Consider the following 25,492-nt stretch of genomic DNA (forward strand, 5'->3'; position numbering starts at 1 on the left):
TCTTGAATGTTAATATCCTGTTACTGATACGTAGTCAGTCCGCTTCCATTTCTTTCTACAGCACTACCGGAATCCTCCTTGGACTCTCATAAGAACTATTGTTAAGAGACTACTAAGTTAAAAATTTTCACACGTAAGTATTTCCCCCTTCCTTCCTTTAGAGGCATAGACGACAAAGAATGATTGTTGATAGCTATTTGTAAACATTGCAAGACCAGAGGAACAGGCGTCATTAGCGTGTTTGTAGCTCCTTTAGTTAATGTGTGCATGTTTTTCTATTTATGTGGTGCGGGAGCGACATACGATACTTTATAAGTAATCATAGGTTCGTGTTATGAAATGCGTTGCTATCTCATGGGAACTTTCCTGGGGCACCGAAATAGTAAATTAGGTTCTCATGGCTTTCTTTCGTGTAATTTTCGTTAACGATACCGAATTCCTGTAAAACTATCAGTAGAATAGGAAACATAATTGAAGGCCACTATAATGTCTTGTAGAATCTATAAAAGCTGCAATAACCTGTTAGGCCTACACGCGGCAGTCCTTACATGTATTTTCCTCTGGCCTAGATCCTATCATTTCAAGACCTCTATTAGATCCTCTCATCTTATTTTCTGTGTTATGACACTGAACAATATTGATTCAGATCTTAAGCCTGAGATGTCTGGTAAAAAGATTATATATATATATATATATATATATATATATATATATATATATATATATATATATATATATATATATATATATAAAAAAAAAGCGTGCATTTGTTAGGGAAAGTGAATTATAATAGTTTTACTTTGGTTTACCCTATAAATTGTTTTCTTTCATCACATAAAATGACCTTGTATGAAGAAAACATGTACTATCATCGGTGTTATATAAGTCTTCACCGGTGTTGTGGCATGATAGACTGCAAATAAACATATTATAGCAATGACGATATATTGGAACAGAAATCACCACTGTATTCAATATTTGATATGAAAGCATCGTTCAGTTATTAGATACAGCCAGTTGATATAAAAAAAAATATATATAAATATATTTCCATTACATAAGATGCCCCGTCGCAATACAGGGAAGGCAAGAAAAATAAACACACCTACTTTATGTCATGTGCCAGGCAATGTGAGCGCTGTAAGTAGATAAGTGCCACTCTCTCTCATCTGTCACTATGAATGCCAGGAACTTCCAGTCTCAGTAACCAATCCTGCAAGAAGCACAGTTACACTTTTATTCTTATGCCTTAAGAGAAGCAACGGGACTTTAAACTAAGTCCACATAATGTCATGAGTGAGTAAATTTTGAAAGTACAAGTTAATAAGTGCCACTGTTCACCACACCAGTGTTTTTTCTTATTATGTCACATCGCCTAGAAATACGATGCCAAGAGGCTCTAGCGAGTCCAACACTGAATCAGTGGAGTCCCAGAGACAGAGGTAGGAGGTAGATACGCAAGTCTCTGCCGAACTTCTGGCAAAAAAGGTACGAAATAAGGTCATTACATCATTCGTCATTGTAAACAAGAGGTGAGACTCACTGGGCAGCTGCATTTCTAACAAGAGTGTGGCTTGGAGGTACAGCAGTAGAGTGTGGAATGAGTGCGAGTGTGGCTACGTGAGACAGGATAAGGTTGTGATGGCGGGGATCAGCTGTTACCACCCCAGTAGCAGCATTATACCACCCAGCACCCACACCGGTATAGTGTCACCATCTGCTAGGTAGCTAGGTATGCTGAATGAGTGAAGGCTGAGAAGAAAGACGCTTATTATTTAATGCTTTGCTCTCATTAGATTATTTTGGGTGTCCAGTGATGATAAATGTATTCTTAATTAGTGTTTGGTTATTGTTCATGCAGTGTCCTTATTTACCATGGCTATCATTAAAAGCATGAAAACCCCAATGAAAGGGTTCAGTTTGATAAGTACAACAAAAATTTGCGAGTATGGGAATACTGTGTCTTGAACCCTTAAGGAATTATTTGCTCGCATCACTTCATTTTCTGAATATTAGAGCAATGCAAGACTCACTGAAGATTCCATCTGTAATACTCAAGATCCCAGTACCTTTTCGTGCTGTTATACACATACAAGGTTGTTTATGCTTGCTGAAAAATAGCTTGGGAAACCATATCTCCTTCAAGAAGCAGGGGAGCTACTTATAAATAAATAAATGAAAAAAATAATCAGACTTCGTATGTTCTGGGTATAGAATTTAAGCCAAAACATTATCAGTCTCAAATTATTTGTTGGCAGCTACTGTTTGGTGTTTCTACATCTCTTAATCTTCTGCATCATATGTTACATCCATCACCTGCTTGTCATCCTTCTTGCATTAATAAAAGCTATGAAAGTAAAGCATGGGAACCACAGTGCAAGCCATTGTAACTACTCATTATTATATGCTTGCTATCCTTGTATGATAAAGCATATAAGAACCTTGCTTATCATTGACGACACTCTATTTCTCCATAGATGTCCATAGCAAAGCTGGATCTTTCAGTGGCCCTCAAGCTGGCCTTTGTGGAGGACTCACTCGCCAAAGTGGAGCAGTACAGGCACCAGTTGCAGAAAAATGCTCGAAAGGTGAGATTTCTTTACGCAGCAGTAATGATCTGTATTATTAAGAGACACTGCAAGTTTAAATGTAAAAGAAAAGATTAACCAGGTGGGGGCTTTGAAAAAAAATAAACTAAGTGGTATAAAGTGCAGGTTTATATTAATTAAGGGCAGAAGACAAAACCAAGTTTGCAAAAGGAAAAACAAAGTAATGGATGACTTTTTAAAAGAATTCTTCCTTGGACACTGTTTGCCATAACTTTAAACATAAAGTAAATAAGGAATTGTAGTTGTGGTATCTTGAACAAGAAAGTTGCTGGGTGAATGGCTTCCTCTGATCTGAACATGCAGTGCACAAAAGAAACCACAGGAGAAGGCAAGGCAGCACGCTGAGCACTGCCAACATGTTCAAGGTGAAATCTACAATTAGTCATCTTAGCAAGTGAGGGAAACAGCAAGACTAGAGAGACTTTTAAAGTTAAAGTTAAAGTTGGTTGGTTTCAGTATCCACAATAGTTGGTGCTCTTCAGAACGTCAGTCAGGCAAATCCAACTCTCCACTGTGGGCCTCAACCACAGCAGTAACCTCCCAGTAAACAGCTTAAACTCATGAGCCCGAGCGAGACTCAATCTGCCGACCTTAGCAATGCCAGGCCACTTTTAGTGATCATTGAAATGGAATTAGTAATTCCAGCCTGATTATTAAACTTGAGAACACTGTGATGGTTCATCATAAGGGAGTTGCCTAATGGGTACACATGTCTCACTACTACCTCCATGCTTGTATTCTTCTTTGATGAGATTTCATCAAGACTGCTTTAGAATTAAACTGCCCGACATTCTGGAAACTAACTTTTCAAGTTAGCAAATTAAATAGATTTTTCTGACGTTGTGCCTTTGGCTATATATTTCCTTAGACAACGAAAGTTTACCTTTGTTGAAGGTGTCACTGTCTGTATAATGAAAATTATCAGGTGGAAGGGTGGTTATGTATCCCGTGAACTTAACCTCTTCAATACTGGACAGATTTTTACCTTGAGATATGCGTACGATTAAGCCATTTTATTGACATTAGGAAGGGTCAGTGGAGGCCACAGATTTCACTATTTTAATCCCCCACATAAATTCCTGAAGCTGTATAAAATCATCTAATAGTGAGCAGAATGAATATGGAAATGTGCCATGGTACTGAAGGGGTTAAATTGTATAGAGGAGAGGTTGCTAGGCAATTGTCTTAGTTTATAGCTGTGATAAAATGAGATATGACACCAAGGACCAAACAGGTGGCATTATCACTACTTAGATAATTGCCTTACAGTTTTTTTCCCACCACTGGAGACAGGGACTGCATCAAATGGAAAAAGATAAGGTTCCCTTGAAAGTCTTACAGGTGCGATCACCAGTAAACTGGTATTCGACTACAGCAGAAAAAAGTTTTGTGATAGATGCTTGCCTAAACCCTCAAATTTCAGAAACTAGGCTATTTTAAGATACAAAGATAAATAGTCAGAACTTTTCGAACAGTTGTTGCATGAAGTCTTTTGTTAAGATATTGAGTAAATTTTTGGATATAGCAAACTGGTCTCTCTCTCTCTCTCTCTCTCTCTCTCTCTCTCTCTCTCTCTCTCTCTCTCTCTCTCTCTCTCTCTCTCTCTCTTATATATGTATGTATGTATTGAGTTGCCAGTCACTACAGAGAACAGTTTTGCCATATCAAGGGTCTGTTGTATGGCTGTTTTTCTTTTACATTATATTTTTAGTGTCATGCTCATGGTGTGTCCTTCAAAAAAGCTTATCATTACAGGTCAAGGAGGAGATTCATGAGGTGGTGGATCGCCAGGTTGGATCACTGCGTATGAGGGAGAGGCAGCTGGTTAGGCAGGTGGAGGTGAGAGCATTTGTATGTGTCTTTCAGTAGTATAAGAGATATAACAAGGGTGATGTAAATAAAATTTTCAGGATGAGTATAAAACAAGACTTGGTAATCAGATTGCTAGTACTTTGAAAGATTAGACACATTTATATATAGATGGGCATGATGGGTGGATGTAGATAGGTGTCTTATGCAGGGACTTCCTTGTATATGCTTGATAGCTTGTTGCTCTTCTCCTTATTTTCTTAGTTCTTAAGTTCATACGTGTAGGTTCTGTAAAGATATCTTCTGTGACATAACTTCTCTGCTCTTCACTCCATAGATGACACAACACACATTTTATATGCACTGTTGTTCTTTTAAATCTATCCTCATTATTATTGTGTTTCCTTCAGTGACTTAACTCTTCTGTTTTTCACAAGGGCGGATGACATTACACATTCGTGGGTTTTGATGTTGGCCTTATTTATTTACATCATTATCAACATTGTTTCACCTTATTTTCCATAATAAGGATGGACTGCATAAGTCAACTTTATTATAGTGGTAGTCACTTGCCTTCTTCCACATTTTCAAAATATTTCTCTATCTTGCCACTGGTCCCATGGGCTTTAATCAATACACATTTACTTGACATTTTTAAGGTTAAGGATGCTATTAACACTCTCATCCTTGTACTTCCACAGGTTGTTACTGCCCATGAGACTTGTCGCCTTGGCACCCAACAGGCCCGTTTGATGCACAGCAAAGGTGCCCTGACAGCTACTTCAGATTTGCTGGACCATTGTGCCGATTCAGAATCAAACACTCTCGCTAAAATTAAAGTGGATGAGATGTTCTCGTGAGTACTTCCTACCTTAATGTATCTGTTACTAACCCTTTGAATTGTCTGGTGCAAGTTTAGAGTTCAAATTCAAAAGACAGGAGGTTTATATACTAAGTAAATGCAAAACTCAATGCCTCCACTATATTTACTACTTAAGAAGTGGTCTAGTTGCGATAGTTTATGCTGTACTGAAGGGATTAATTGTTTTGTATTATTGATCTGCTATTTTTAATCTATTCAAGCCTGTAAATATCCTCCTTCTCTGCTCAGATTCCTTTATAGTGTCGTACCCCTTACATGCTACATTTAAGAGAGTCCAATTGGTGTCACTAAATTCTATAATTTGACAGAGAGAGAGAGAGAGAGAGAGAGAGAGAGAGAGAGAGAGAGAGAGAGAGAGAGAGAGAGAGAGAGAGAGAGAGAGAGAGAGAGAGAGAGAGAGAGAGAGAGAGAGAGAGAGAGAGAGAGGGGCATATGTCACTTTAGGATACCATATAGCAAGAATGTTCAAGCCCAAATGTGACTCTTAAGGAAGTATAGTTCTCCCTTTGGCAAATAATAAACTTTTCATCACTCTTCATGTCATAGTACTGTTTCTTCATGTTTAATTTTAATGCTATGCAACAGTATAAGTTTTATGTGATTTATATTACTGCAAATCATTGGAATCATGTGTGAACTTTATATAGAGTTTAGTATTTTAATGAGTAAGCTAGTTCACATCTGATATATCTAGCTAACCTAGTACAGTAGGTATTAAAAATTTATGTATCAGTCATAAAAGAGATAGACTGATCTGGTCTCATAAACTGTACTGAAGTTTTTTAATCATTGTTTCAGTCCACAAGAAGTCCAACCTGCAAAGCAGGTTTCAGTCCAGCTGGATGAAACTGACCTTACTTCAGCAATATCTCAATTTGGTTCTGTTCAGCTGCCTGACTCCATCACCCACCATCCTTCTCCTGTCATTCCAGTGAAGTGAGTGGACAACTTTGGGCTCCATTTGACACAATTTTCATTATAATTCTTAATATGATTATCAGGGAAATATTGAATTTTTGCAGTTTAATACTTGCCAGGGATAAAGCCGTGGGAAGGCTGAACATTTGAGATTATTTATTCATCTTTTTTGCTTCAAAGTTATGCATTAGAGGTGATACAAATAACAAAACATTAAGAAAAGTTAGAGGTTCATTTCTAATTTGCAGGAATATCTTATATTAGACAGACAACCATTTCTTAACTGTGCTGTGACACTTAAGGAAAACAGACCACTGAGTTTCAGTTCACTGTAATTGGAACTCTATACCTAATTCCACTTACATTGAGGAAGACTATAAGAAAATTTTGCTCGACAGGGTTGAGGAGTATGAGGATGAAGAGCATGATGTGCTGCACAAGAGTGTCGCCTGTGCTGCCTCAGAGCCCAGTGCTCCCATGCACATCAAGGTCCAATTCCCACGTCTTGCCAACCACAGCTGGCTCTTCAAGCAGAATGGGAGTTCTTCCTCTGCCTTCAAACCTCCCAAGGTTGCTATTCACTTTATTTGCTCTCTCTCTCTCTCTCTCTCTCTCTCTCTCTCTCTCTCTCTCTCTCTCTCTCTCTCTCTCTCTCTCTCTCTCTCTCTCTCTCTCTCTCCTTACCAAGGTCATTTTATCCTAATTGAAATTCATTTTGTCATCCTCCAGTATTACACCATCACCTCATTCTTCTCTCTCATCACTTCTTTGGAGTTATCTATCTCTGATGAAATTTATTTCATTATCAGAAAAGTCTGTATCACTATGGTAAAATGAAAATCTTTCCTTATGGTTGAAATATCTTCAAGTAATATGCTGATGGTGTTTATAAAAAATTTTACTGTTATGTTTTTCATAGCTGTGGTTAGACATTTTTCACCAGAAATAATTTCATTATACTCTTAATGTTGATTTTTTTTATCACATGGTTTTCATGAAGATGTTAAGTGCTGCTTAATCATAATGTACCCAACATTCTCTAATAGCCTGAAGTAGCTTGTGTCAACAGGCTTTGTATGAATTTTTAATATTAACTTGCTTTTGACAGACAATAGTGACTCAAGAAACCAAGTCTAGTGATGTTGTTGCCTGGCTTGGAGATTTAAAGCTATCTACAGCACTCCCTGAGGAAGATTCTAGTGTCAATCAGTGTGATGATGGTTTTGACCTGGTGGGAACACCAACAACATCTGAAGGTTCCAGCATTGAAATTGTTCATTTTCTAGATAAGGTATGGCTTCTTGATACTTGGTAAATGAATATATAAAGAGTGAAAGCTAATGTCAGATTCATGACTAACAGACAGGGGTATTTACTGGTGCATTTCAGTTCTTAGTGTGAAGCATGTGAAAAGCAACTCGGAGAGAGAGAGAGAGAGAGAGAGAGAGAAACACATTGTGATATCTTTCACTAATATTTATATTTATAGAAAAGTGACTGAATACTTAATGCATTATATAATATAGTAGAATATAACATTACTTCTAAAAAAAATCATGAATAAGTGATTGATGCATAATCTAATAAGTTTTTGAAAATTATTTATTTTTTCATTCATTCCACTTTCCTTAGTGGGAGCAAAATTTGTTCCCTTTGTTAGCACTGCATGGTATGATCCTCAAGTGACAAAACCCTCACCTTTTATCTTTGTATTTAATGTACTGCAAATGATAGACCAAGCATCTAATAACACTAAGTAATGATTATATAAATAATTGCAGAAAATATATCTATAGGTTATTTTATTTTAGCTCAATGTCAATTTAATTTGTTTTACTTTTATAATATCCTGGAAATAAATTACAGACAGAAGTTAATAAGAGTTAGTGCAGTAAACACAGCAGGATTGACAAACCCAGGGGGATCAAAATTAGTGAAAGTAAGCCAGTTAGTTCCTCAGAAATTATTATGGTAGGTGGTAGTGTTGCAGAAGTAAGGAAAATGTTGTGCTGCTTCCATACTGGGATGGATAAATAGAAGGAAAATACCTTGTCCAGTAAAGCAGATCACATACAGTAAGGTCTCGGTTTACGTCAGAGTTACGTTCCTGAAACATGACGTAAGTCGATTTTGTACGTAACTCGAGTTTCCGTACATTTCAAAGCATATTATCTAGTTTTCAACTAATCATTGTTTATGGTCATTCAGGTAAGTTAAAGGTTATATTGTTATATTATTTACAACTATATAGGAATATGAAACACAAGTTTGTTTTTGTTGTTGATTAGGGCCACAAACGCGAAGGACTGCAGGTTGCCGAGAGGGGTGGCCCTGAGGCCGCCAGGAGGGTGGGCAGGTCGAATATTGTGACGCCCAGGCCGGACAGCTGGGAGCGTAGTGCAGTGCGGTGGGAGTAGAAGCGTGGGCAGCGGGGCAGGAAATGCAATAGGAAAGGGCAATAGGGATCAGCAGACAGGCGCAGATGGTGCAAGTGAGCTGCGAGTGTCGTGTGGCCCAGGCGAAGGCTCCGGAGTTGTTATTGTTGTGATGGGTGCGCGAACCCTCAAGGTCGTCAACCTCCCGTTGTCATGGTAACGGGCTTCCCATTTTCTTCTTCACTCCCTCACACACAGCTGCTGCCTCCCTTCTCATGTCTTTTAATTATGTCCTCTTTTTCTTGTAGCGTAATGGTTTTCCTTTTCTTAGCATCACTGCTGTCACTAAGGTTTTCTCTTTGGTGCCATTGAGCAAGATACTAAGAACTTGAGTCAGTAAACGCAGAAGTAGGATAACACTCTTGCCAGGGGCGACGGTGTGGTGGAACTGAGGCAGGGTGTTATTGTATTCAAGCGTGAGGCGGGCGGTGTGGCGGGTAACCACCAACAATAACAATAAATCCGCTTTACGATTTATAAATTTTCAATTTTTTTAATCTTAAATTGCCTTATAGTGGACTGACGTAACTACGAGTTTGACGTAACTCGAGACCGACGTATCCCGGGACTTTACTGTATATATAATATATATATATATATATATATATATATATATATATATATATATATATATATATATATATATATATATATATACACACACACACACACACACACACACACACACACACTTAACCCTCAGCTATCGCACCCAATTGGGACCGAAATAGCGGCGCCATAGCCAAAAACAAAATAGCTGAATGGAACAACTAATGGTGAAAATTGTTATTGGTGCCGCAACCACAAATTTTACTCCTAATATCCCTCATTTTTACCTTTTTTCAAATTACTGTATAATCCATTGGTACCAATTAAAACATGTCAAGGTCTCATTCGTTTACGTTCAGCAATGGTAGGAGGACGGCATGGAGGGTTGGTGGCCATTGTGAGCACAAAAAATGGTAGAATCTGACTATCACTGTTTAGTGGGGAGGACGCACACTCAGAGACTGTGTTTCATCTTGGCTTGAAGGCAGTTTTGGCCAATGAGTGTTCAGATATCCCATGACGTCATGGCTGGGCGTGCGATAGCAGGCATTTGAGGTCGCAATAATGAAATTTTAGCAGCTTTTAATGGGTACGTGATAGCAATAAAACATGATAGCTGAAGTCGCAATAGCCGAGGGTTGACTGTGTATGTGTGTGTGTGTGTATATATATATATATATATATATATATATATATATATATATATATATATATATATATATATAGTAAAGTCCCGGGTTACGTCGGTCTCGAGTTACATCAAACTCATAGTTACGTCAGTCCACTATAAGGCAATTTAAGATTAAAAAAATTGAAAATTTATAAATCATAAAGTGCGGGATTCATTGTTACTGTTGGTGGTTGCCCGCCTCACACTTGAATACAATAACACCCTGCCTCAGTTCCACCACACTGTCGCCCCTGGCAAGAGTGTTATCCTACTTCTGCGTTTACTGACTCAAGTTCTTAGTATCTTGCTCAATGGCACCAAAGAGAAAACTTCTTAGTGACAGCAGTGATGCTAAGAAAAGGAAAACCATTACGCTACAAAAAAAAAAAGAGGACATAATTAAAAGACATGAGAAGGGAGGCAGCAGCTGTGTGTGAGGGAGGGAAGAAGAAAATGGGAAGCCCGTTACCATGACAACGGGAAGGTTGACGACCTTGAGGGCTCGCACACCCATCACAACAATAACAACTCCAGAGCCTTCGCCTGGGCCACACGACATTCGCAGCTCACTTGCACCGTCTGCATCTGTCTGCCCAGCCTCCTGGCAGCCTCAGGCGTCCACACCTCTCGGCAACCTGCAGTCCTTCGCGTTCATGGCCCTAATCAACAACAAAAACAAGCTTGTGTTTCATATTCCTACATAGTTGTAAATAATATAACAATATAACCTTTAACTTACCTGAATGACCATAAACAATGATTGGTTGAAAACTCGATAATATGCTTTGAAATGTACGGAAACTCGAGTTACGTACAAAATCGACTTACGTCATGTTTCAGGAACATAACTTTGACGTAAACTAAGACCTTATTGTGTATATATATATATATATATATATATATATATATATATATATATATATATATATATATATATATATATATATACATACATACATATATACACACACACTCAACCATCGGCTATCGCGTTTTATTGCTATCACGTACCCATTAAGAGCTGCTAATATATATATATATATATATATATATATATATATATATATATATATATATATATATATATATATATATATAATAATAATAATCTCCTGCCAGGAAGGGGTTAATACTGACATCAGTGTTTCATATTTGGTTTTTAAAATAATCTCACCAATAATGGACCAATGTAATGGACTTGTTGGCTATGCACAGATGACAGATGTAGGCAGAGTACATGTACTCACTCAGCATTACATTGCAGGAATGTTCATCACCTGGTTCAGCACTGTGTGAGATCGAGAATGCTCATGATCTAATTAATGATAAGTCACGTTGGCTGAGCAGCAGGACACCAGAGCAACCAAATGAAGAAAAACTGGATGTCTCCTCTGCCTGCATGGCTAATGAGACATGTCAGTCATTCAAGGACTGTCTCTGTCAAAATAAATGCCGTGAGAATGCACTGGAAAAACTGCAGCAGACTGCTGATTTCAAGGCCAAGACAAGCCGCAAAAGGACTTTTTCTGAGGCTGAGGGCATCCAAGCTGTCCTCACCCACATGGTTAAAATATTATCCTCTGAAAATTCTCAGTGGCTGTTGAAGAAACATGGAGGAGAATTACCAAGGCCACCAAAATGTGTCATGTACAACTCCCCTGGAGACACTTGGTTGCGTCAGTGTTCCGACTCCCCCACCAAGACCTTTCCTCGAGCTCACTTGTCTTCTCACTGCAACACCTGGCTGCTGAAACATCTCAAGAATCAGAAGAATGCTCAGGAAAAAGATGAAAAGGAAAAGGAAAAGTACACCGATGAGAAAGACAACAGGATCACCTCAGAAGCCTTATCAGAAGCATTAAAGAGAGTCTGTATTGATCCAGCTAAAAGAAAATGTCTTGGTGATGAAAGCAACCTCTACTCCTGTTCAGCCTCCCTCACCTTCAGTGACCAGCCATGGTTGTTGGCAAGGAAGTGTGATACAAATAAACTGACTTCCAAGGATCAGTGGCAAGAAAAGGACAAGACTTGTAAGCCCCAATGGCTCTCTTCATCTAGAGACTTGAGTCCAGGAAAGGAGGCTAGCATCATAGGACTTCCCATTAGTTTGCAAGGGTTTGTATCACCATTAGATAGTGAAGCAAATTCTTGGCTACTTCATTGATACTATAAATCCGTTAAACCCACACCATTAGATAGTGAAGCAAATTCTTGGCTACTTCATTGATACTATAAATCCTTTAAACCCAATACTATTTCCCGCATTTATATTCTTCTCTCACCTTTTTTTTTTTCACACAAACTTTTCTAAAATTGGTGAGAGCGCCTTCCCTCTCCACAGAATTTGGTGCAAACATTCTGCACCAATGAATTATTGATCCATAAGAGGATCATGAAACTCCCTTAATTTCAAATGTAAAACTTATTTTTTCTCTCTTGGTATTTCTTTTTGTGTTGCTGTGCCTATATGGTATTGCAAGACAAGTCAAGATTGATAATGTATGTTATATATATATCATACTATTACCATTTTCTCACACATATATTGCTTAGTTTTTAATGTTATATTTGCTAAAATAAGAATATTAGTGACCATAAATTCATACAATAAAACTTTTTGGTTGAATGTCTACACTTAAATTTTGTATATTGTCAGACTAAATGTTAAGACAAATTTTAGGAGAGCATTTTAATAGTTATTTTGTAAAACAAGCACCAAAGGTCCACTTTTGCTGTCGTATTATGAGGAAGTTCTTTAGTATTTTGTTACGGGTTGACTTGTATTCACTAGTCTTTTTTTTCTTGACATTAGGATAAAATTATCTTGATAAACAAGATTTCATTGATATTGCAATCTCTCTCTCTCTCTCTCTCTCTCTCTCTCTCTCTCTCTCTCTCTCTCTCTCTCTCTCTTGCTTCTTTCTTTATTGTTTTGTCTTTGTAATACAGAGAATTCTCACATCACCAAGAAAAGCAGCTAGACATTTAGGCAATGGCACAACTACCACATGGAATTGGCAAGGAGTAAGAAATCCCTCTGTCCATGGCTGTGCCAAGAATGAGGAGAGTGGAATAGAATAGGTAATTACAGTATTTTACTACACAAGAGTGCTTTAAGTCTAACAAATGAAAGTGGAGACTAGAATATTAATGGCTGTACTGAATCATTGTATGTGCAGAAATACTTTGATGTTGATGCTTGCTACTTCAGTCTGCAATGTACTTGTGCAGCTTTTATGGAGTGTCTAATTGGAGAGTTTAGGTATGTAGCATATGATAAGTTTATGGTGATGTGAGATTCTCGGTACACCTGCTTACTCTGATATGTCGTGGTGAGTTTTGTGTTTATATAATATGGATTTAAACTTCTTTTGTTTTTAAAATTTACTAGTTATATATATATATATATATATATATATATATATATATATATATATATATATATATATATATATATATATATATATACTCAGATTTATCTCCTTTCTATTTTCATCCTGCAATACATACTTCATAAATTAACAAAGAATTCTGAAATAGGCATAATTAGATGTCACTTGGTTGAGAAGATAACTTTGCAACCTGATGAAAATATTGGCCATTGCATAGCTTATGTTACCATTTGGCAAATATGTATCTACACTAGTCTGCATTACAAGATGTGATAAACAGCCAACTTACAATATCTTTCTGCCATCCCAGTTACCACACTAGAGGAATTAGTCTTGATAAGGTATAAAACACACACACACACACCATAGCTTAAAGAAAAGTTGGACAAATGTAGATATGGAGACAGGGCCACATGAGCATAATGCCAAGGCTCTGTAAAACTAGAACTAGGTAAATGGGCCAGAACAAGAAGTTTACCCTTGTTATATGATACTGTTACAGTTAACAGTATCAAGTAAAGGATGAACCAACCAAAGTATGTCTAATAGTGTGCAAAATTCAATGTCACATATTTCACATATCTACATAATGCATGCAAGGTTATTTGAGAGGCGTTTGTTTCCCATAATTTTTTTTTTTTTTCTTCCTGTGTATAAATGATGAGAATAGCAGAGTTTAGTTTGGCTATTATGTTATTTTGTAGGTCACCATCTGCTGACTTAAGAGATCATCTTGTTTGTTGATGTATTATCACAGCTCAAGACTGACAGGAAAAAATGGACTCAAGTCACACATACAGGCACATCATACATACTTAAAACCATATTACATAACCTCATGAAGATCTTGACATCTTGAGGAGAGCTGATGTCTCGGATCTCATTCCAATTTTTCTCTCGTTTCCGAAATCAACTTTCTTTCATTTTTAGCCCTGATTATTTTAATTTGGTGAGCCAAAAGAGGTATGAGGCAAGTTAAGCACAAACTACCAAATCACCTCATACTTCATGACACTGAATAATGAAATCAAGATGTAAGTGTCAAGGCCTGCCATAAGTTCATGTAATGCAAGTGGTGTATCTGCATGAGTGTATGCAATAGTCACTGAGATTATGAATTATAATAAACATATATTTACATAAATAAGAATATTATTTTCCTTTTTTGTCTTTAACTCCTAAATCATTCAAAATACAATGGATAGTAATGATGAAGAATTGACACTATGATCTTCACACTTCATGAATTCTACACCCTCTACTTTTTTTTTTCTGTTCAGTTTTTCTTAGATCCCCGATGATATATTTTTTTTTTTTTTTTTATTATTTATACCATTTGAAAACCTTTGATCAAGCAACTATGGTGCTGCTTAAGGCTAGTTGTTATTACTGCATTTTTATCTTGCTTTATGTACCAAGATGCACAAAACCTGAAAAAAAATGCCATTCTTATATTTCTTCTGTTAATTAAAGAGAGAGTAAGGTCTCTGAGCAAAATGAGTCACAGCACAATATACATGTATCTATTTGAACCAAGCCTTGCATCATAACCTCATAAACCTTGACAATTCTCAACACTAGCAACTGAACACTATTTCTCAGATTTTGATCATGCAGTAACATCTATAATAATCACAGTATCCAGATCCACACAAGAACTACTTTCCCATTTACTGCCAACCAGAGAAAACTAATGCATTTACTTTTTTCCTCTAGGCTAGAATGAAGAGGTACTTGCAACTTAAAAGCATTTCATTTATTTTTATCATTATCTTAAATGCAGAAAGTAGTACACCATCTTAGAAAATCCCACTACTGAAAATTATCAAAATCAAGCTGTCAGCCAGGAGCATGAGAAACATTTTCTACAATCCCATGCCTTTGTGCTCATTGCACCAATTATAACTTATTAAATATATTATCAAGATCTATATGAAATGAAAGCATTCAAGCCTCATTCATTCACTCAGTTAGTCAAAGAAAATTGAGGTTAATGAAAATATTCAAAAGTAGGAAATAAGAGTATTGTACAACCAGTCTACACCCCCAACAGTGCTTACAGTTTCAGCAAATGTACATATCTACAATCTCACTGATTATGTGGTGCCACCACTGCTCCACAATTATTTCAACAATCTAAAAACCTTAGGATAGCCCAGTCCAGCAGTCACTGATTGCCCATAACCTTCTGGCAGCCTCTCTGTCCTGAGCAGCTTCTGACACGGCAGTTTCCTTCATGTTGCTGAAGGAATAAATAATAAGTAAGTTAGGGAGAGGAGAGATGAGACAATACACAACACAACTATTGATTCATCCACTATATAACAGGATACTGTAACTATTTGTTATATGCACGAAAAGTAGCTTCTAAGTCATTTCAACAAATATTCTACATTGGTACACAATAGTTCTAAATCCTTAAAGCCACTCAGTGACTTTTTTTTTTTCTACAAACCTAAACCATGACCCTTGCTGAACACTACACACACATCTACCAGCAGTTCACACCTGAAGTACTTCCCAGTCACTTCAGCCAGGTCAGGGCTGAGGGCTGCATGGACGATGGTCTGAGCACCTTGTCGAGGAGTCTTAAGGAAAAGCCACAAGAATGGATGAAGCACAAACATTGCCAACCAGCTCTTGTTGATGCTCATGTGCCGTCCAATGTCAGTGTAAACCAAGCCAGGATGAACAGCATTGCAGGTTACTCCTGATCCTGAAATCACCCTCACATAATCCTGTGTTGTCTTGTTACAAACAGAAATTTATCCAGAGAGTAGCTATTAAAGGAAGCAGCCTGCGATTCAACTCCAGACAGGGACAGGACACTCATGATACATTAGTGATAAGAAAGAAACGGGAAGGAATTGGCTCACAAACAGATATGTGGAGGAATGTAATAGACTGATTATTAGTACCAAGTTGATACAAAGCTTATATTCATTTATGAAGACAAATGGTAACCGTGTCTAGATAAATATGCTGTTCAGAGAGACTGTGATATATAGACCCAGTGGCTTCTTATTCTTATGACTAATTACCAACTAAGATCAGGTGAACTTTGGTCAATCCTGAATGCACTTCTTTTTGTTACTGCAATATATGAGGTAATGCCCGAGAGGATATTTACCCTATCTAGTATATCACATTGTATCTTCTTGTCTGCATCACAGCTTTTCCAACATTACTTATTTTATGTGTGATGCCTTCTTGCACTTATAATTTTGAAAAGCTACACTCTACACCAGAGAGTAAAACCTAAACACCACATCAAAGACTCACCAGCCAACCTCTCAGCAAGTTCCCGGGTGAATAGGATGTTGGCCAGTTTGCTCTGTGCATAAGCCTCTCCTTCATCATAATTTTTAGCACTGTTGAGGTCTGCAAAGTTGATCTTCCCACGCTCATGTGCAACACTTGATACATTCACCACACGACTTGGCACTGACGCCTGTAGACAAAATTTTGATTAAATGATTAGCAAACTGAGTGATGAGAGATAAAGGAATTAGTGACAAGAAGAAGATAATAGCCATAAGCTACATAATCTGGCTCCTTGCTATGACTTCCTAGTCACCTTTAGTTTATCAAGAAGAAGGTGAGTGAGAAGAAAGTGGCCCATGTGGTTTGTGCCAAGTTGCAGTTCAATGCCTTCCTTCGTATATGACTTCTTGCACCTCATCACTCCAGCATTGTTAATCAGCAAGTCCAGTCGTGCCTCCTCTGCAATGTGCCAAATGATGTCCTGTTAGAGGCAAAAATTACCACTTCTATCCAGCCATCTTTCTACACTATATAGTGTCAATAAACTATTCAAGTTCCTGGCAATGATTGAGTGACTCCTCTCTTCTATCTGTGTTTTCCTCCCTTGAAAAATGCAAAGCAAGAGAATCATGAAGTGAGAGTGAAATAAGAGAACACATCAATATCAACATCAATAGCAGTATGAAATGAAAGTAGAAATGTCCCTCTTATGATGATTCAGTAATGCAAAATGAGGCCAACAAACACATTGAGGAAATACATACAAGATATAAAACTTTACATTATATAAAGAAAGATGCTTACTTTGATTAATCCTGTCAGCAAATTTCCTGATAGACTCTTGTGAGGCCAAATCACATTCCTCACAATAGACATGCTTGTTAAGGCTTTCCAATGCAATATCTTTCCTTGCCTGGAATATATCAAAGGTATAGAATCAACTTCTACGGCTATCTTTATGCAAATTACTCTTCTAATCTTGTCAACTGTACACCTGCTATTCTCTTCAGGCCTTCCTGCACCAGACTTTCTTATTTCTCTCATCCCTATTTTATCCTCACTTCAATAATTTACCGCTTTTACTGGAACTGTGAAACTCTCTCTCACCTTGTGTATTTTTTACTTTCACGTAACTTAAAAATTGGCAACAGAGAAATTTCATTATTTTTATCCACAAATTTCAAATGATCCCTATGACAATTATTTAGGAACTGGCCCATCATGAATCTATTGTACATTCTTTTATACCCCTAGCCCAAAGGAAGATTTAAGACTTAAATACATACTATATATATATATATATATATATATATATATATATATATATATATATATATATATATATATATATATATATATATATATACAGGCAACCCCCACTTAACGAAGGTTCACACAACGAAATTTCGCTACAATGAAGGTTTAATTTTACTACCATCTGCTTGTTTAACGAACACAAAACTCGCTTTAACGAAGATTTATTCAGATAATTTTTTCCAAGTCGGAAAGCCCCGCCGTATCACGCAAGCCAACAGGCTTTTGAATAAACCAGTGCCTCTGGTGGACAAAATGCACACCACTCATTCCCCCTGTTCAAAATAATAGCAGTGTCGCCAGCAGCTCGCCTTCCCTCACTCAACTTACCACCAAAACACCCTGCAATGTCGCCTAGCATTGCTAAGAAGACCTGGAAGGCAAGAAAACTAATAGCATTGCTTCCCACCATCTTGACTCATCTACTGTCTCTACTATTTTCAAGTCAGCAGACTCTATTAAGAAGGCTGGTGTAAGCTAAGAGAACCACCTGAACTCGTGACTCTGTAATGGATAAAATGGAAAGCCTTGTGGAAATGTGGTACATAAGTTTTGTAGAGGTACAATGATGTGCCCTTTGTTTATATTCCACAGCTTGCCAGCTAGCGTATTTCCTGCTCCATTCTCCCTCCCTTCATAAATTTAACATCATCAACATCATAAAGTTACTTACATACATACATTAGTGTACATTATAATGACCTAGTCTTAAATTAAACTGCCTAAATGTTTAACTTCATAATTTTTACTTTCATTAAACCTTTCACTGTACTATGATGCACTCTTGCTTTGTTTACTCTCAATGGAAGTTCAAGTCAGGTGTTAAACGTGCTATAATCCGTTCGCTTAACGAAGTTTTGCTTAACGAAGGATTTTTTAGGAACGTAACCCCTTCGTTAAGCGGGGGTTGCCTGTATATATATATATATATATATATATATATATATATATATATATATATATATATATATATATATATATATATATATATATATATATATATATATATATATATACTGTCATACCGCCCAACACGAGTTAGGTTCCTGAGCTCGTCGTGCACGGCGATATTCGTGTTGGGCAAATAATAGGCCCTATGGGAAAATAGGGGTTAGGTTCCTAGATCCTCCCAAAAAACACTTTTCTTACCAAAAAGACTGAAAAAAAAAACAATAGGTGAAGTACCAAACACACATTTTATTTAACTACAGTACTAGTACCTTATTTACTTTATTTGCTGGTTGGAGAGGGCTTTAAATACGAAGTGGTGGGCCTCTGACTGGCAGATGCTTCCATATGGCGTAAGGTCTTCTTGTAGGGCACAAGAAGCTCCTCAACACCCCTCTTGAACTTAATGCTCCTCTCCAGGATGGGATCTGTTTCAGTGAAGAGGGATGTTGCATCTTCCATGACTTTCAGCAAATTACGAAGAGTCTTGATGGTGAAGACAGGCTTGGTCTCTTCATCATCATCAAGATCCTCATCATCAGCACCTCCTCTTGCCTCTTCTTCCTCCACCTGCAGCAATTCTTCAAGTGAAGGCTCAGCATCATGTGAGTCAATCACATTATCCACATCTTCCTCAGTCATGTCATCAAAGCCTTCTCCCCCAACTGTGTGGGCCAGACTGATGATATCCTGGACCTGTGAATGCACTGTAGGGAAGCCTCTGAAGTCATGCACACACTCAGGCCAGAGTGCATTCCAGCAGGCATTGATGGTGGACGGTTGGACTTCATCCCGTGCCTTGTAAATCATGCGGACAGATGCCTCGTACAACCCAAACTTCTTGGCAGCTTCGGTCCACCACAGGCCTTCATCGACACTCTCAATCACCTCCATCTTCTGTGCTAGGCTCAGCACCTTCCTCTTCTTGGCAGAAGGGATAGATGGGGTTGGACGCTTGGGGGCCATGGCTAAGATGAAATCAAGAAAGCGCAAGGGAAGCACGTCTGCACACAACAACAGCACAACAAGGAGAGAGCGAGTGGTGCAAGGCAGCGTGCTACTGCCAGCCCCAGGGCAAGTCCTAGACGCTTGGGAGTGGAGGTCGTGTGCATCCACCAGGACCAGCGGGAGATTCAAATGGAGACCAAATCGTGCAATCGCAAGTCAAAGTCATGCTCGGCAAAATATGGTATATTTTACCAATTCGTGTATACACGAGATTCGTATTTGGCGAATTCATGTTCGGCTAGGTATGACAGTATATATATATATATATATATATATATATATATATATATATATATATATATATATATATATATATATATATATATATATATATATATATATATATATATATATATATATATATATATATATATATATGTTAAAATGGTGAAAGCATGTTTAGAATACATCTTAAAATAAGGAAAAACTATGAACTATTCTCACACTCACCTCTCGACATTTGTCCATGTCCCTACAAGCCAAGATGACTCTGGCTCTGTGCTTGGCCAGGCTGAGTGCCGTCTCCTTCCCTATCCCTGTGTTGGCACCCGTCACTATAACTGTCTTGCCAGCCAGATTTTCATCCCCACTGTAATTCCCACCACCTGTGAATTCCCTGTAAAGGAGAAATGGAAAGGAAGTAAGGAGAGGAAAAATCATCTTATTGTGGTGACAGGAAGAGGCACTTTAACATGCTTTACTCTAATAATATGTCTAGACCACTCACTTGAACACCACCACTCCTCCAACAAATGCCCCTAGCCCAGCAATGCGCAGAAAGTATTTTGGTGCCTGGAAGTTCATGTCACTTCTGAAAAAAATTGTAATAAGAAATTTTATTTTGCAACCAAAACAAAAAAAAAATCACTAAATAACAAGTAGTGTTCATACACACACACACACACACACACACACACACACAAATTGAGTTCAGTAATAACTAGTAAATTCACAAATACACATAGATAAATTAACAAACAATATCAAAATTAATCAGAATCAAAAACATATTGTTCAACATGAATCATTATTGTTTTTTGTGAAGTTTCTAGTTCATTCACAAAAATAATTACATGTTCCAATAGTATTATGTGGAGTGTGAATGAAACTGATTGTAGCAGCAAGGTTAGTAGAAAGAGCAACTACCAGCTAAGGAAACATTTCCCTTGATGAGGGTCTAGACTGGAGGTTCTTAAACTTTATTGCTTAGTGGCACACTAATGATACATCTCGGGAGTTTGGTGGCACACTATCTTTCCACACACATGTTGTGTTACTTGTGTATACATAAAAATAATGCAGTGCACAAAGGGACAGTCATGGTGCACTCATGGCACAGTATGAGACTCACAAGTCTAGACTTTAACCCTTCACCAGTATCAGCTGCATCATCAAATCAGAAGCATACAAAGCAAAACAATAAAGTAATTCCAGAAATTTTGCTATGTCATAATATGCAAAGAAAAAAAAAAAAGCTCAATGATAAAGGACATTTTATTTGCTATCTAAACCATAGTACCCCTATTCTCCTTGCCTACCTAGCAGGAGAGATGCACCCCTGACATCATCAAAGATCCTAGTAATCTAACTTAACCTAATATAATCTATCCTACAGGATCAAGTCTAGGGAATTTCTTGGGGGAAGTGCCTGTGTCTATTCTAACCATATACTGGCTTTCCCAACATGAAAACTCTATTTTCCCACTAGCTCCCCAATTGTGTTGGGGGTTAAGAATCGAAACCATTAGTATATAAAGCAGTGGGCCTATGCGGTGGCTCAAACTCAAGAGTTATAATTCAACATTTAACCACCTAACCATAGGGCAAACATCTCTGCCACCAGTACTGGGGATAACTGCTGTTCCTTAGTCTCTTGACTGAACGATTCAAGTCTTAAGGTGCTGTCATACTAGCGCATTTCCAACAACTTTCTGAAAATAAACAATTTCATGAGCGCACCCTGTAACATGCTACTCTTTCATCAACAGCATATAAGCATGATTCCACACACACATATAGTGGATAAGGTGGTGAGCGTGGGATCGGGCAGACGTCTACGCGTAGGTTCGAATCCCATCACGTACAGCCATAAAACACTGTCATTTGCCGAGTGGTTTAAAGTTACCTACATATCACCATGATACCTAGGTTCTAGGTGGCTACACTCAAGATGAGCTTGGGCGGTGATATGTGCCCTAATGTGGGTACCACTATAAATAAAATTGCCTGCGCCACTAATGGGCGGAAGCTGAACAGTACTTTCCATATACACTCTTCAAGTGTGCCTACAGGCGCTATAGGCCTTACCGTAAAAAAAAAAAAAAAAAAAAAAAAAAAAAATCTTGTTACCGAAATATCTAGCAGTGATGTAGTTATACTGAAGTGAATAGGCAGATAGGACTACTTCATCAGACAGAGTAAAGGTTCTCAACCTGGGGTTCACAATATTTCTATGGGTACTTTGATGGCTGATCTAATAATATCCTTTGCAGCATATCATTGCATACTGAGTGTCAGTCACTAAATTAACATTCTGTTCGAGGTTAGATTAATCGGAGTTCCGGTAGATGGTTTTAAAACTCAGAGTGTTCTTAACGAGAAAAAAATTGATATCCTCTGAGATAGAGGAACATCACAAGTTATGTACAATAATTCTTACTTCCATTGGTTTGGCCGAAGCTGGGTTCAGTATAATACCGCAGAAGCAATCGCAAGACAAGATCTTGATCTTGATCTTGATACTACAGGCGACTCGGGATCACTCCTGAGCTGGGCCTTTGGATCGGCAGCTCCTGTAGACGACAAAAAAAGGCACACAGAAAAAAAAAGGAAAAAAAAAAAAAAAAGGAAAGAGTGACTTAGCCCTGACCGAGCCCTGAAACAAGAAAAGAAAATTGCGCTGCCGTTGCAAAGGCAATAGCGCATCTTACATATATCTATCTTACATCTATCTATGGTGTTGCTGCTGGGACTGTGTGGAGACACGAGTGAAAGGATGATAGAAGCTGTCAAGGAGTTCCTGGAGAGAATGTGGAGTGCCAGATGCAGGGATTAGTAGTATTAAGGATGGTGTCTGGTTTAGGTTCTTGGTGCCTTTTTTCTTATTATCCCCTACAGGAGCTGCCGATACTAAGGCCTGCCTCAGGAGAAATCCTGGAACACATGTAGAATCAAGATCAAGATCAAGATCAATATCCTAATTCATATATCTAGGACACCACATTCTCTCCAGCATCTCCATCACTGCTTCAATCATCCTTTCATTCATCCCTCCAAGTCTATCGTTTACATACACTCTACACCACAGTACAGCAGAGGTTCTTAACATGGGGATGCAGTTTGCCCATAGAAAGGCGTCAGTAATTTCCAAGGGGGCCGTAAGCCTTTTCAAAAAGCAGGAATTTCTCTTGTTATATTTATCATTCTCTTAAGGAGAGCATGGTCAAGTAATGAGTTTATGAAAAAAAAATGCAAATGTATCGCTTTCTCTTTAAAAATCTGGGAGGGCATTATATTCCAGGGGGGCGTGGAAGAAAGGACAAATTGCTATAGAGGAGGCGTAAGCCGCGTAACAATAAAAAGGTTAAGAACCACTACGAGTCTACAGTCTACAGTCTACACACTCCCAACGATATCGTCATCCTCTCTCTCTCTCTCTCTCTCTCTCTCTCTCCGAAAGCTTATGAAATTTTTTTTATTTTTTGTATTTACTTATCAGGAGCTAGGTTGACGTTATTTATGTTTCCTCCAGTTATCCCTGTATATTCTATTTTCTACAGTGTCTCCCATTCCTCCCACGCATCTCCACTTCAAGTACAGTATATCCCTCCGTCACACTCTGCCTTCCTCTCCACCAGCTTTCCTTACAAGTTGCTGTCAAGTTAAGGAATGAAATGGCTCAAAAATTATAATTCAGTTAAAAGATAAATGAACAAATAAAAAAATATCTGAGTCCGAAATGCGACCTCGTCAAACAACACCCATGTCAAGGAAAACAAAGACCTCCTTGGATTCTGTGGTGCAGTGGACAAATAGCTACTGATGTAACGGATCCCTGAGCCTAACTTCGAAACAGTCGACGAACATCTCACCTAAAGGAATCTGGGAACGGCCTTTATGACATACCTACTGCGGTCTAGCAAGAGATCAGACGCATCTCCCGGTATATGTACGTACTCGTATTATAATTGCGAGTGATCTCAGGACTCATCTCTGTCTCATTAGCACTTGATCCCCTATCTCGATGCTCTGCGACATTTGGTTCCCCAAACGATATTGGTAACCTCGGAAAGATTGAACCATGAAAAAGTTAATTGCTAATAAATTTTTCCTAAGCATATAAACTGGCAGTTCAGGATTTCCCAACACTTGAAGGCAGGAAATCCTAGAGGAGATATGGCTCATGTGAGATAATAAGAAAATGTCAACTCCCATTAGTTATTTCGCTCCATAGAAACTCAAATTACCAGAACTAGGACACCATAGAAAATAGATACACCTTTTAAGCGCCAACTGAGCCATGAATAGATGGATCAGGCTCCCATAACCGGAAGAGGCAGTACCAGAAGTAATATTGTCAAAATTTCCACAATCACGGTACAACAACGTCCCTGAGATAAGGCACCATACACTCCCTTCCACCTCCCTAGCCTAAGATCTGTCACTTAAGTAAGTAAGCCATCACTGATTTGGCCAGCCTTATTGAATGGCTCTCTTAAGGGGATAAATACATGCTCCACCCTTTCCCTTCCTCCCTATCTCTCTCTCTCTCTCTCTCTCTCTCTCTCTCTCTCTTTGTAGCCTTTGCTCATCTTCTCTTTACACACAGATAAAGATGATGAAACAGATTAGATGGATAAAAATAAATGGAAGTGTCAATATTGAGCTCTCATCTGGGGCCACAACCTTTATACAGCGTTAGTGGGTACGACCAGAAGGCAAGGCAGTGGTTTATCTGACCATCATATGCCAACACCGATTACTCTCGTTATTTCCTGTCTTGACACTTCGAACGAACTTTACTTCAACACTCGCTTGCTAACGACGTCATTTGGTATTTTATGAATATACTTATTTGTTCTTATTTTGTAATCATGCAGGCGTTGACCTCTAAGCAGAAACAACAATAACATTCTTGCAGTGAATATGACACCTTTACAATAACTATATTTACATGATATATGCGTCCTAAGTCGTCTCTTCAGTTTTCTCACCTCTCAGCTGCGAACTCTGTACAAGGGTCTTATCCCTCCATATATGGCGTATGCCTCACGTGTATGGAGGACAGATGCTACGGGAGAGGACAACCACAGCCCGAGAGTTGAGAAGTCCAGGGCTCAACCGTGCGGCGAGGCACCGGGAACCCTTACAAGCTTACATAGAAGCGAATGTGACACTAGCGAGCAGATCAGAGCAGGAGTGACCGATCAATGTTCGTGTGTCTACGAGACACCGCTTCCGTGTATGGAGGAGCTCCACTTGTATCATTCTTTTTAACACAATATATTTTTTAAACAAAATTTTATAAGTCTGATAACAATTAGATCAGGAAAAGAGAAAGAAAGAAATTGATTTTAAATAGAGGCGTAGTTGAATGGAATAGACTCAGTAATCAGGTATCGCGGAATGCAGACTGAAAGAGAATATTGCTTTGGTCTCAGTAATTCCATATGATATAGAGTACTGAGATGGAA

At 38.1% G+C, this 25,492-nt stretch overlaps 2 protein-coding genes across 7 annotated transcripts; one reads left to right on the plus strand and one right to left on the minus strand.

Moving 5' to 3' along the window:
- Nucleotides 1-1,360: 1,360 nt before the first annotated feature.
- LOC123504077 lies at nucleotides 1,361-14,409 on the plus strand. 3 transcript variants are annotated; one of them, XM_045254359.1, is made up of 8 exons: nucleotides 1,361-1,488; nucleotides 2,478-2,588; nucleotides 4,365-4,448; nucleotides 5,120-5,274; nucleotides 6,100-6,237; nucleotides 6,618-6,789; nucleotides 7,328-7,510; nucleotides 11,138-14,409. In XM_045254359.1, the coding sequence occupies exons 2-8, from the start codon at nucleotides 2,478-2,480 to the stop codon at nucleotides 12,035-12,037; spliced, it is 1,743 nt and encodes a 580-aa protein (XP_045110294.1). In that variant the 5' UTR covers nucleotides 1,361-1,488; the 3' UTR covers nucleotides 12,038-14,409. The 3 variants fall into 3 exon arrangements, with proteins under 3 accessions (XP_045110294.1, XP_045110295.1, XP_045110296.1); XM_045254360.1 differs by having other exon boundaries at nucleotides 1,407-1,532; XM_045254361.1 differs by having other exon boundaries at nucleotides 1,437-1,702.
- Nucleotides 14,410-15,273: 864 nt separating this feature from the next.
- Nucleotides 15,274-25,169, minus strand: LOC123504079 (retinol dehydrogenase 13-like). Of its 4 annotated transcripts, none has more exons than XM_045254366.1 (10): nucleotides 25,013-25,169; nucleotides 22,459-22,591; nucleotides 21,612-21,730; nucleotides 20,527-20,610; nucleotides 20,250-20,415; nucleotides 17,334-17,442; nucleotides 16,843-16,988; nucleotides 16,548-16,716; nucleotides 15,721-15,981; nucleotides 15,274-15,507 (listed from the first exon to the last, which is right to left on the minus strand). In XM_045254366.1, the coding sequence occupies exons 3-10, from the start codon at nucleotides 21,617-21,619 to the stop codon at nucleotides 15,500-15,502; spliced, it is 951 nt and encodes a 316-aa protein (XP_045110301.1). In that variant the 5' UTR covers nucleotides 21,620-21,730; nucleotides 22,459-22,591; nucleotides 25,013-25,169; the 3' UTR covers nucleotides 15,274-15,499. The 4 variants fall into 4 exon arrangements, with proteins under 4 accessions (XP_045110301.1, XP_045110299.1, XP_045110298.1 ...); XM_045254364.1 differs by having other exon boundaries at nucleotides 15,774-15,981; nucleotides 21,617-21,730; nucleotides 25,013-25,166; XM_045254363.1 differs by lacking the exon at nucleotides 21,612-21,730 and having other exon boundaries at nucleotides 15,774-15,981; nucleotides 25,013-25,165.
- Between the last annotated feature and the right edge of the window lie 323 nt (nucleotides 25,170-25,492).

This window comes from Portunus trituberculatus, chromosome 15 (assembly GCF_017591435.1).
Source record: "Portunus trituberculatus isolate SZX2019 chromosome 15, ASM1759143v1, whole genome shotgun sequence".
Classification (NCBI taxonomy): domain Eukaryota; kingdom Metazoa; phylum Arthropoda; class Malacostraca; order Decapoda; family Portunidae; genus Portunus; species Portunus trituberculatus.